Below are 11,180 nucleotides of genomic sequence, written 5' to 3'. Positions count from 1 at the left end.
AAAAAGAATTTTTTTTTTTTTTTTTTTCCCCCCCCCCCCCCCGAAAGCATGAGTCTACACAAACAATTCTGTTTGAAACTGCTTTAAGGACATACTTTTTCCTATCTTTTTTTTTTTCAATCCCACTCTTATTTTGAGAGCATGGAAAACCATACAAACATAGGCACTGTGTTTCAGATTGTATTCCATGGGAATGACTGTGCAGTATGTAATTTAGTTTCTAAAAATAATAACAGGAAAAATGTGGTTCAACTTTAGTAACCCATGCTTAAAAATTCCATCTGCTCCTCTGTAGCAGAGTAGAAAGGTTCTTCAGTAGATATGTTAGTATTTGAAATACACTAGAATTGCTCTGGTCCTCTTACAGAAAACAAAAAACTTGGAAAGATTGGAAATAGGCTTTTTAAAGTAGTGGCTTTAAGAAGGAGAAGAATCCAGGTGATGCAGATTTTGTGTACATTATTACCCTTAGCGAGAGGGGAGCCAAGGGCGCGTTTTTCACAGAATCACAGAATGTTAAGGTTTGGATGTTTTGAACTATCATGCCTTTTCAGAAATTACTTCAGTAGTTTAAAACCAGAATTGGTTCTGGTAAATATGGTAGATTAAGGCTTCCAGAAGTGACCGAGTAGCTTACCAAGTCTTGCTGCTGTATTGCCAGTAACAGCGAAACAAGATTCTTCATGATTTGCTGCCCGTTTACCTTGACCGGGAGAATTAATATTTGTGTGTGTGTATAAATGAAAGCCTTACTTTAACCCTCAGTCTTTAACCCTCTAGTTAGTGAAATAATATCAATTTATGTGCATTGATCCAAACCAATTCTGTGTGAAACTTGCTTTTTGATCCACACAAAATAGGCCTGAGAAGATTTAATAATTGAGTTAAGTTAGGTTAAACTTCATCCATCCATAGAGACAAGGAGCATGTGTGTTATACTGTCTCCTTAGCTAACGTTTGGCTGTAAAATGGATGGCAGCCCCCATACTCAAAAATATGTTGGTGTTTCATCAGAGTGCTATAAATCCCAAATTCTGCAGGCCTGTGCACCAGCAGCAGCTCTGTGCTCTTGCTCCCTCTTCGCGTCATCTGAGCAGTAGCTCTACTGAGAAGTCCCACACAAAGGGCAGTCATGTTGACATGCACATTCAGGGACTGAGAGTTTGTTATAATCAAACCTTGAAAAGTAGCCATTTGTCTTTCAAATGTGGGTCAGATTCCTGCTCATTAAAAATAAAAAATAAAAAAATTATAATCTGATTATACCTTGTTCTCGTCACTGCAGATGAGCAGAATTTAGCGGAGCCTAAGCAGATGATATCACTTTTGTTCTCCACTACCCTTTGGACTTTAAGATACATCTGTTTTGCTGTTTTCTAAAACCTAAAAACCTTGATAAACATACTGTGCTTTTACATGCAACTTAAAATGTAGCTCTTAAATACAAAAGGAAAATAATTTCAAGTTAGGAATTAAAATTGACCTTCTGTATTCGTTTAGTGTCATATTTTAAGCATTGCCGTTATTTTTGTAGACCATCTGTCATTCTAGGGGTGACGAATCCTTTTTTTGCGAAAACACTTCAGCACTGGCCTCACATTATCCGAATTGGAGATCTTAAACTTCCAGGTGAAGTACAAATGTCTTCTACAGTTCTGTGCAACAAGATTTAACTGTGTGCTTATTTGTTTAGAAACATAAGCAATTTAGTTCAATTAATTTAGTTTAATACTAACCAAATCCTCAAGGATGTAAATATGTTGAGTGAAATTGAACTCTTGTGTACTTGTATTGCCAGATCTAGTATATTAAATTATAATACTCAGTAACAATTACTTTTTACCTTTCACACAATCCTGTTTTGGGTTTTTTTATCTCTACCAAGAAGGTTTTAAAATGAGAAAGATCATTGATTACTGATGTTAATTTTAGGCTGAGTAGAATATAATAAATCAGTCACAGCAAGTGCACAGAAAGCAAGACCCATGTGAAAGCTAAGCTTGAATGTTACCATAATACCAAAAAGTTCTGATAATATATTCGTAATCTGGTAATATTCCAGTGATTATTAATTGTTCAAGTTGGGTGATTTTGTTACATGATTGAGCAGATTTTTAACATAATCTTTGGATAACATGTCACTTGGTAGCCTGTAATAAAATACAGCAGTGCTCTGCTTAGATGAAGTCCCTGAAAGTAGCTGTTTGCCGTGACTGGTTCTGTATTCTGTTCTGGCAGTGGGAATGTGTAAATAACTAGTTAGGGTAATACACCATGAAATTATTTTTTCTAGAATGAGCTCCATTCAGTTTCTGAATACATCACATTAATTAAGGATTACATACTGTGTTCAGTATAATTAAGCAAGGGCTTGCTTTGCTTTATAAGATCATGCCTCTCCATGCTTCAGAATACCTGGGGGAGGCTTCAGAATACCTCTTGGGAGGAGTTAGCTAGCTGCTGTGTAGTTCCAATTTGAAAAATAGAATCTTAATTGAACTACTAAACCTCTGCAAAACCATATACAGGTTGCCTTCAAATTTGATACCCAGTTTCATGTATGAAATTCTAAAGCTTTGGTTGTGCAGCTACCACCAAAGCATATGCAATGCTTAGTCAGGAAGTTGTGGAGAATCATCTCTCTGACTTGCCTTTTAAAACTTGAATTTTACTTCTTTAGGAACAAAGGGAGAGATTGTGATTATTCTGGGGGGATTTGGGGGTGTTTTTTTCCCTTTTTTTTTTCCCTTTTCTCCCCACTTTGCAATTTTAATAGCAATTTATACTATTATCTTTGTGAAGCTGAGCATCCAGCTCAGAGGAAGATTCTGCTGAGGCTGCAAGACTGTTAACGGGGTTCAGGGTCTTCTGGCTGCAGAACAATCCATTTGAAAAACAAAACAAACAAATTAGTTTGGCCTAATGAAAAGGAGACTCAAATTAATACAATACTTAATCCATGGCTGCTGTTTTAATTTCTTGTATATGATTTTTATTTTGGCCCAAGTACTTAACATTTGTTCCTGAAAGCACTTACCCTAAAGTCAACAAAGGAAGATGGAATTAAATTTGAAATTAATGAAACAGCCATTCACTGCTATATAGTCAGTATTTTTGTTGGACTGCTTTGATTCAAAAGGTAATTCTTTTGGGGTTTTGGTTTGGTTTTGGCTTCTTGTTTTTTGTCCCCCCCTCCCTCCCCCCCAACACGGAACGCTTACATAAAGTGAAAAGCCTGTATGCTGTTATTCACATGTTTACTGGATGTTTCTGGATATATACTTGGATGCCTGTTGATGTTTCTAATGCTTCTTACAATATTAGTCTTCTAAATGAAAGTACCTGTTTCTAAAAATCAGTGCAATGTATAGCTCATCCTGTACTAATCTAGTAATAGATACCTTTCAAGTAAAGTGGCTTTAAATGTTTTCACAGGGGAAGTTCCAAAGCAGGTGAAAGTGAAAAAACTGAAGAATTTAAAAACTTTGGACTCCAAACCTGGTAATAAGTTGCTTGAGAATGAAATTACCAGTATTCTGATTTTAAAAAGCATACCCCATTTTTCTTTGGTTATATGCTCCTTTTTTTTCTTTAGGTGTTTATACCTCTTACAAGCCATACTTAAACAAAGATGAAGAAATAGTTAAACAGTTACAAAAGGTAATACTGCAAGTCTCTTCTTGATGGAAACTATTTTGTGTACTGTCCTAAGGTGTTTTCATTTAAGGCTGAGCTCTGTCTGTGTCGCTGAAGTGAAGCTGGATCCTGATTCCTTTGCCCCGATTCATAACTGAATAGATAAATATACATCCCCAAAGGGCTGCTAGAGATAGATGGGCAACCCCATAAGGGCTGCCGCTTTGTTAGCAGTTTCTACAACAACGTGAATGGCAGATCTCAAAAGGTTAGCTTGATAATTTAGAGACTTGAAGTGACTGATTAGATCATTTGTTTTGGATTTCCCACAGTCTGCCATGCCCCTCTGGTCATTGGCCTGGAAATCTCATGCATGAGGTGTGCTGATTTGCACAAGTTTGTTTGTTGAAGTTTTTCTTTCCTGGAATTTCTTTACAAATAAAGAATCAGCAATTGAAGCGATGAATATCTGTGCAAAAGGACTGGGTGCCACTGCTTTTCTTTAATGGTTCGGAGTAGGGGGTGCTATGTGTTGGCTTATGTCAAATGAATACAGAAACACTGGGTTAAATATTAAAAAAAAAATACAAACCACAGCTACTCACGTATTTTAGGGTAACAAACTTATTCTGATATTTTATTTCTTTTTTTTTAAGGGTGTCCAACAGAAACGGCCTACAGAAGCACAGAGTGTGATTCTTCGGCGGTATTTTTTGGAATTGACGGAAAGTTTCATTATTCCATTAGTGAGTTCTTAGAACAAAGGGGGTTTTTATATATGTAATAGGAAGTGGCTTTTTTTGCATTAGCCCAAGTTCAGTAATTATCCAGTTAGCAGCAGTGCACCCCTGGGGTCAGCACTGGATCCCATCTTGTTCAAGATATTCATTAGTGATGTGAGTGATGGGGCAGTGTGTACCTTCGGCAAGTTTGCACATGGTACAAAACTGGGAGGAGTGGCTGATACACCAGAGCTGTATCTGCCTTTGGGTGCAATAAAACAGATTCTGAGAAATTCCGCAAATTCAGGTGACTCTAGAAGATGCTATTGCACTTTTATGAAGAAGAGATGATCACTGAACGTTAAGATGCATCTACTTTATATCAGGGTGTCACATGGAGAATATTTTTTCAGTGGATATTGTACAGCATCACGGTGGTTTTGAAATGGTAGATATCTGGTGTTTTGCCATCTAAACATGGTACTTCGCCTGTTCAAGTATCAAAGTTAAGGGGCAAATTTTGTATCATTTCTGACTAGTCAGCAGAGTTTATTGGTATGCTTAATGCTCACGGATTCTTGGGTTTTTGTTTTAATTCTGGACAGAGATCTCAAATTACAAAATGAGAATTTGTATCTAATGTAAGAACTTAGCTGTCCTGTAAACTGAGATCCTGCTGTACTGTTTGAAGACTCCTGACATATCTTTATGCTGACAAATGGATATTGTTTAGGTTGCTGAATCCATGCGGATTTGTACACTTTGACTTGCACTGAAATGGAAGTTTGTCATCTGTTTTCTAATTTGTGCGTTAGGATAATGATAAATAAGTTTTAATATGTTCTTACCTGGCATTTGGAGGAATGAAGTCTGATGGACTTCACCAACCCAAAAAGTTCTGTGCAAAGTTAAGTGATTTCACTGGACAAGTCACACTTCAGGCATTGGATGTTTACATATCAGTTCACCTGTCCTGACCTCTCTGAAGAGCTTTTGTGGATGACCTGTACTTACCATCATTTTAGAGCATACATGAATAGATCCAATTTCTGTCTGCAAGAACTGGGACATTCGTAGAGAGTTGTGTGTTTGTCCTTGGGTGTTACTGATTAGAGGAGTTTTTCCTTAAAATTTGTCTTCTCTCCTGTTCTTTCGAGACAGGATGGACATGTAGGGTGAATCTAAAAGCTTTCCCTGGCATTCCACCCATCTGGCTCAAACATTTTCTCGTTTGAAGTAACTTAATATGGTTTCTGTCATGAATCTTTGTTCACAGCATCAGCCTTCACATTCCCTGCAGCAAGGGATGTCCTTTGTTTCTTCAAAAATCAAACTAGACTTGTCATAATGTGACTGAAGCTGAGTATGTTCACAGATCAAAATGTTTGGCCATTTGCATACAAACACTTTAAAAATGTATAGCGGCTTGTATTGATGTGCTTGGGGGAGCAGGGAAGGCAGAGCTGCCTCCTATCACCAAACCTTCAGCTTCAGCAGGGGCCTGGCTCAGCGGTGTCTCTGCTGCCAATACATGACATGGCCTGTTGGGGCTCCAGCTGTGCCTTTGCCAAGCTTTGCTGCTGCAGAGATGCTCCAGCTGATAGAGAGTTTGTAAGTTAATTTTATATTTAATGTTTGTACCAAGGGCTCTAAAAATCACTTCCAAATACTTGATACAAAGTGGGAATCACCCATGATACAGGTACCTGTGGACTGTCACTGCGGAAGAGAGTGGCTGGAGGTTGGGGGGTTTGTGTTCCATGTGCACCTTTGCTTCCTCTCTTCCTTTCCCTCATGGTCTTGAACCTTGCTGGCACAACGTTCCGTAGTTGAGGGAAACAAATGGCATTAGATAAGCTCCTTGTGCTCTCATGTGGTAAATATGCATGACCCCACCCTGTACCAATACTTAGATGAGAAAATGCTGTGGTCACAAGTGATAAGTAAACATAACACGTGGACTGTGTATCTGTAATACCAGTTACGCAAAGAACCTTCCTTCTTCCTTTCTGTAGGAGCGTTATGTGGCAAGCCTAATGCCTTTGCAAAAATGCATATCACCATGGAAGGTAAGGAAATAAAATTCAGGTGAGCTGGAAATCGGTGAAGAGAAAACAGTTAGGGTATGCTAATCATTTTTTTTCCCTATCCGTAGAGTCCCCCACAGCTGAGGCAGTTTAGCCAAGATGATTTCATGAAGACACTGGAAAAAGCAGGACCACAGCTCACATCAGGTTTAAAAGGAGACTGGATAGGACTTTACAGGTCATTTCTTTCATCAGCATTAAAAGATAAATTAGATAAATAAATACAAATCAGTAATATGAGTGCTCTTTTCCTGAGCAAAATTCTTATCAGTATTGATTTGCATAAGACTTGGGTTTAGAATACATGTTTTGATAGAAATTGATAGTGCTTAGTATACGTACTGTTTCTCTCTAACCTGTTAATAGTTTTCATCGAATGCAACCCACACTACAGCTCTCTCCATGGCAGTGTATTTGTGGTTTTATTTTTGGTTCTCACTTGATTCCTCCTTCCAATTAAACACAAAAATAAAAACAAGGATATTTCAAATGGAGCCTTGCTTTTTTCCTGACAAAATTCATAATCTTTATTGCCTTTCAGACACCTTTTCTTTACGTTGTTTTCTCAGTGCTTGCCTTGATTAATAGAAGCCCTTGTTACACTCCAGAACATTACATTCGATGACATAGAAAACAGAGTATTATCAAAGTTGTAATTAAAATATCAAGTGTATTTTGCTTTGGTGTTTTACCAGGCATTTTTTGAAATCACCAAACTTTGATGGCTGGTTTAGGAGCCGGCAGAAAGAAATGACACAGAAGTTGGAAGCCCTTCACTTAGAAGCACTCTGTAATGAGGTCAGAAAAATGTGTGCTTATATTTGTCATCTTGCAGTAAAAATGTACTCACCGTCAAGTTAGTTTTACTCTTGCTGTTTTCATTGATTGAGCATAAAAATGTTGATAATTCCATCAAGTCTGATCTAGAAAAACAGCATTGTTAAGCAAGGGTAAGCTAGAACTAACATAGCAAAAAAGAACAATTTGAAATACCATTTACTTCTTTTATAACAACTGTCATTGTGTGCAAAAAATGTATCTTTAGTACTTTTTTTGTTTTTTGTATATTTTGAGATTGAATACCTTCCTCCCCATCCCTCCAAGAATTTTTTCCTGTTATTTGATAATGTTATTTCATTCACCTACTTTCCTTGGTTGTTTCTTTTGACAACACGTTTTTAGTTGTGATACATTTTATAGCATTGGAGGTATAAACTGAGTGAATACCATACAAAATTGACAGCTATTTAGATATGGATAGTAAATAATCCTGCAACTAGTGATCTATAGTAATTGGAAGCTGGGAAGTGAAATTTGTTGATACATATAACAAAATGCCACATGGATAACATAAGATCCATTCTTTACTTAAGAAGCTGAAATGGGTATCAATATAATTTGAGTCAGAACAACTCATAAAGAAAAGGTATCACAAGAGGAGAAGAGGTTGTCCTCCTAACGAGGGAATAGGAAGAATGAAAAAAAGTAAGTCAACATTGCAGCTTTAAAACAAAAATATTGTGTTGGTTATTTTGAAAAAGCCATTGATTTTTATCCCTTGCCCTGTCAATTCCCCAACAGTGTACATTGTAGCAACCCAAATGGGTTGTTCAAACAGAGCAGCCCAAATAATTTACAGGGTGATAGCAAGGTCAATTATATCACCTAGAATCTATCCAATTGTATTTGACAATAACTTATTACAAAGAAAAGAAAATGTGGTCCTTACTAGCTTGTTCTTTTGATCCAAGTGTTAATGTTTTTCTGTACATGTGCAAATGTCTTCAATGGGTGAACAGTAAAGGGGGAGGGGAACAGAACATTCATAAGAAAATTGACTATGCTATTAAATATTTCAGTGCTTAATTTTTATTCTTTTAGAACTTGGTTTTCTGGAGTCAGAAGCATACTGAAGTAGAAACAGTGGATCTTGTCTTAAAGTTAAAGAATAAACTGGTAAGTAACTGAACTGAATATGGCTCAAATGTGCATGACAATTAGATAAAACTATTCTATAATTGTGTTTACGGGTACTTAAATGAAAATATTCTTTAAGATCTAGGTAACTCAATGAATCAATCATTCAGGTTTTTAAAAGAAAACCAGTTCATTTCAGCCATGACTGAAAACTGAGCTTGCTTCTCAACATCATCCGGCTATGTTGGAAGCACTGCACTGATCCTGTTGTGGTTTTTTTTTTTTTTAAACTCCTTGGAACTTTGTGACTGATCTGAGTGGGAGCAAGGCTGAATCCTCAGGGAAGAAGAAAACCATGCTTTCTTATGATTACTGAAAGGCCAGATTAGCGTTAGCTTATGCTGTTTTGTTGAGGAAACCTGCTGTTGTCCAAATTCCCACTTGGCTGGCAAATGAGGAATTCTTTTTCATGATTCAATAATATGTCACTTTGGTGAGTCTTGATACACTTGCATTTTTAGTAGAAATCATGGGAGTTTCTTTACCTTTGCAGTTGCAGGCTAACAGAGAACATCTTCCTGTGAAAACTGACACACTGAAAAAGCTGCAGACGCACATCAACGATATTATACTAGCACTTCCAGATGACTTGCAGGACATCTTGCTCAAAACCGGCACAACATGATTTCTACTGGGCACTTTTCTGTACAGAAAACAAAAGGGCAAATGGTAGTTTCGCAGAAGACAGTGGCTTACCGAGTTCAGAGCAAAGCTCTAAATAGTATATGAACACTACAAATGGACTGTACTAATAGTATAGCCCTCTATACTATTTTCACTGTTTATTCCACTTAAATACCAATGCAACTAAAGGAATTCCTGTGTCTAATAATGTTTGAAGTGCTCTTAAAGAAAAATCTGTGGGCATATGAAACTGTACCGCAGTACAGGACCACAGTGCAGTGCTGGCATTGCAGAATATTTTTCAATTGGTGCTGCTGTACCCAATCTGGTTAACTCAGGGGTAAGCAATGTTGATCTCGTACTGTCCTGTTGATGTTGTATCTGATTGTTTTTTGGTTTTTTTTTTCTTTTCTGTTAGCTTTCATCTACTTATAAGTTGAACTGGTATGTGACTTGGTCAGAACACATTATAGTTGAGGTATTTTACTGGTACATCATTGTTTTCAAAGCTACTTCAGGGACAGCTGAAATAATCAGATTGGTTCTTAACTTTCTTCCTTTTTCTTTCTTAGCATATTTCCAAAACCATATTAATTTAGCATCTTTAAAGAAGAGATAGTGGCTGACAAAATTCCTGAAGAGAAGTCTCTTCCATTCAGCAGCGGTTAATAATTTGCTCGTACTCACAAGCCTTAAATATAAAGTAATTGTATACTAATTGATGGTTTTAAACTGCTGATATTTCAGACTTAAAGTGGATCACTAGTGTAAATGTAAACATGCAGTATTCATCACAGGAAATAAACACAGCGGTGTTCTAGTACAGATTTTAAAAACTGGTGATTTCAGTAAACTGGTACATGATCTGTTTCAGCTAGAGATCATAGCAGTCAGGTCCTGTTGTAATTTATTTTTTTTTTACTGACACCAGTAGGCTGTGTGAGGAAGTATTGGGGCTGGAGGGAGAAGGTGTTGGCTTCAGCTGAAAAAAGCCTATGGAAAGGTTAAACTGTGGCAGGAAAAGATTGTAGCATGAAATTAATCTCAGTATAATCATATAGCAGACATGCATAAAGAGTGATTTCCTCTTGCATACTAAGCAACAGGAATGTGATTTTCATCTTCTTGAGCAAGTTTCAGTGGTATATAAGAACTCAGCTGCTCCACATGCAGTGTTGTACTTTGACCAGTTCCAAGTAGAATATATATAGGGTACACACAACGTACACTTTCATATAAGTGGATCACAGTTATGAAAAAACCTCTGCTTTTAAGTGCTTGAATAGAATTTTTAAAACTTACAACATAATCCTGCTATGAGAATATGCTTTTGTATGATAAATATTTCATACCATCTTTCTAAAAATGTCTTATTTAGATATGAAGTGTCACAATGGTATTTTTATGAAAATAATGTATTTTAATACTGTTATTGTTTGTATACAGTTATTCATGACCAAAAGTTTAATGTATTATGTTACTTAAACTGTACCACTTCAGCATTAATTTTTAACTGGCAAAATTTTTTTTGCACATCATGATGAGTAGCATTTCATATCCAGAAATTACTAAGTGGCCATTCATATACTAAGTTATCTTAAATATTTAACCTGGAGCACTGTGTAGTTTCTTGGAACCATGTAAACTGGTAACAACCATGGTAACTATCACATATGGCTGCAAAAATGTATTTTTATAAGCAAAAATAAAGGGTCCTATTTTTATTTTTTTCCTTTGCAAGTTATGTGACTTAAATGATGGCTTTGATTTGTTTGTTGCTTTTTCCCCTCTCATGTGTAAGCAAAGCTGCTCGATCTGACTTGATGAAGCTGTACCCCTTTGGTAACCAGAAATAGCCGATGTGATCGTGTATCGTGGCTGTAGTAGTACAGAGCTGCAGGATCCTCAAGAATGCAAATGGCAGGGACTGACTGCCAAGTAAAATTTACCCGGTCTTCATTCAGTTTCCTGCACACGAGAGGCCCTTGAGAAACATAGTACTGGGAAGCAGACTGCAAGCAAAGCTCAATTCAGGTTTCTTTAATGGTATAGGTAGTAGTTGAAATCCCCGAATAAGTTCAGAAGATGTTAAGACTGCCCCAGTTAGTGTAACAGGAGGGAAAACTGGACATGC

At 36.9% G+C, this 11,180-nt stretch overlaps 1 protein-coding gene across 1 annotated transcript in view; it reads left to right on the top strand.

Moving 5' to 3' along the window:
• The window catches only part of DENND6A (DENN/MADD domain containing 6A), a gene marked incomplete at its 5' end in the record, with an annotated part of 19,022 nt that extends 9,975 nt beyond the window's left edge, over positions 1–9,047 (top strand). The window contains 9 exons of the mRNA XM_009873111.1: positions 1,535–1,629; positions 3,436–3,501; positions 3,596–3,660; positions 4,293–4,382; positions 6,374–6,427; positions 6,514–6,623; positions 7,141–7,243; positions 8,327–8,401; positions 8,916–9,047. Coding sequence (XP_009871413.1) covers positions 1,535–1,629; positions 3,436–3,501; positions 3,596–3,660; positions 4,293–4,382; positions 6,374–6,427; positions 6,514–6,623; positions 7,141–7,243; positions 8,327–8,401; positions 8,916–9,047 — 790 coding nt within the window. The remainder of the gene's footprint in view (positions 1–1,534; positions 1,630–3,435; positions 3,502–3,595; positions 3,661–4,292; positions 4,383–6,373; positions 6,428–6,513; positions 6,624–7,140; positions 7,244–8,326; positions 8,402–8,915) is intronic.
• Positions 9,048–11,180: the final 2,133 nt, after the last annotated feature.

The sequence above is a fragment of the Apaloderma vittatum genome, unplaced genomic scaffold (genome assembly GCF_000703405.1).
Source record: "Apaloderma vittatum isolate BGI_N311 unplaced genomic scaffold, ASM70340v1 scaffold22267, whole genome shotgun sequence".
Taxonomy (NCBI): Eukaryota; Metazoa; Chordata; class Aves; order Trogoniformes; family Trogonidae; genus Apaloderma; species Apaloderma vittatum.
Note: the sequence above shows the minus strand (reverse complement) of the source record. Positions and strands in the feature narration are given on the sequence as shown.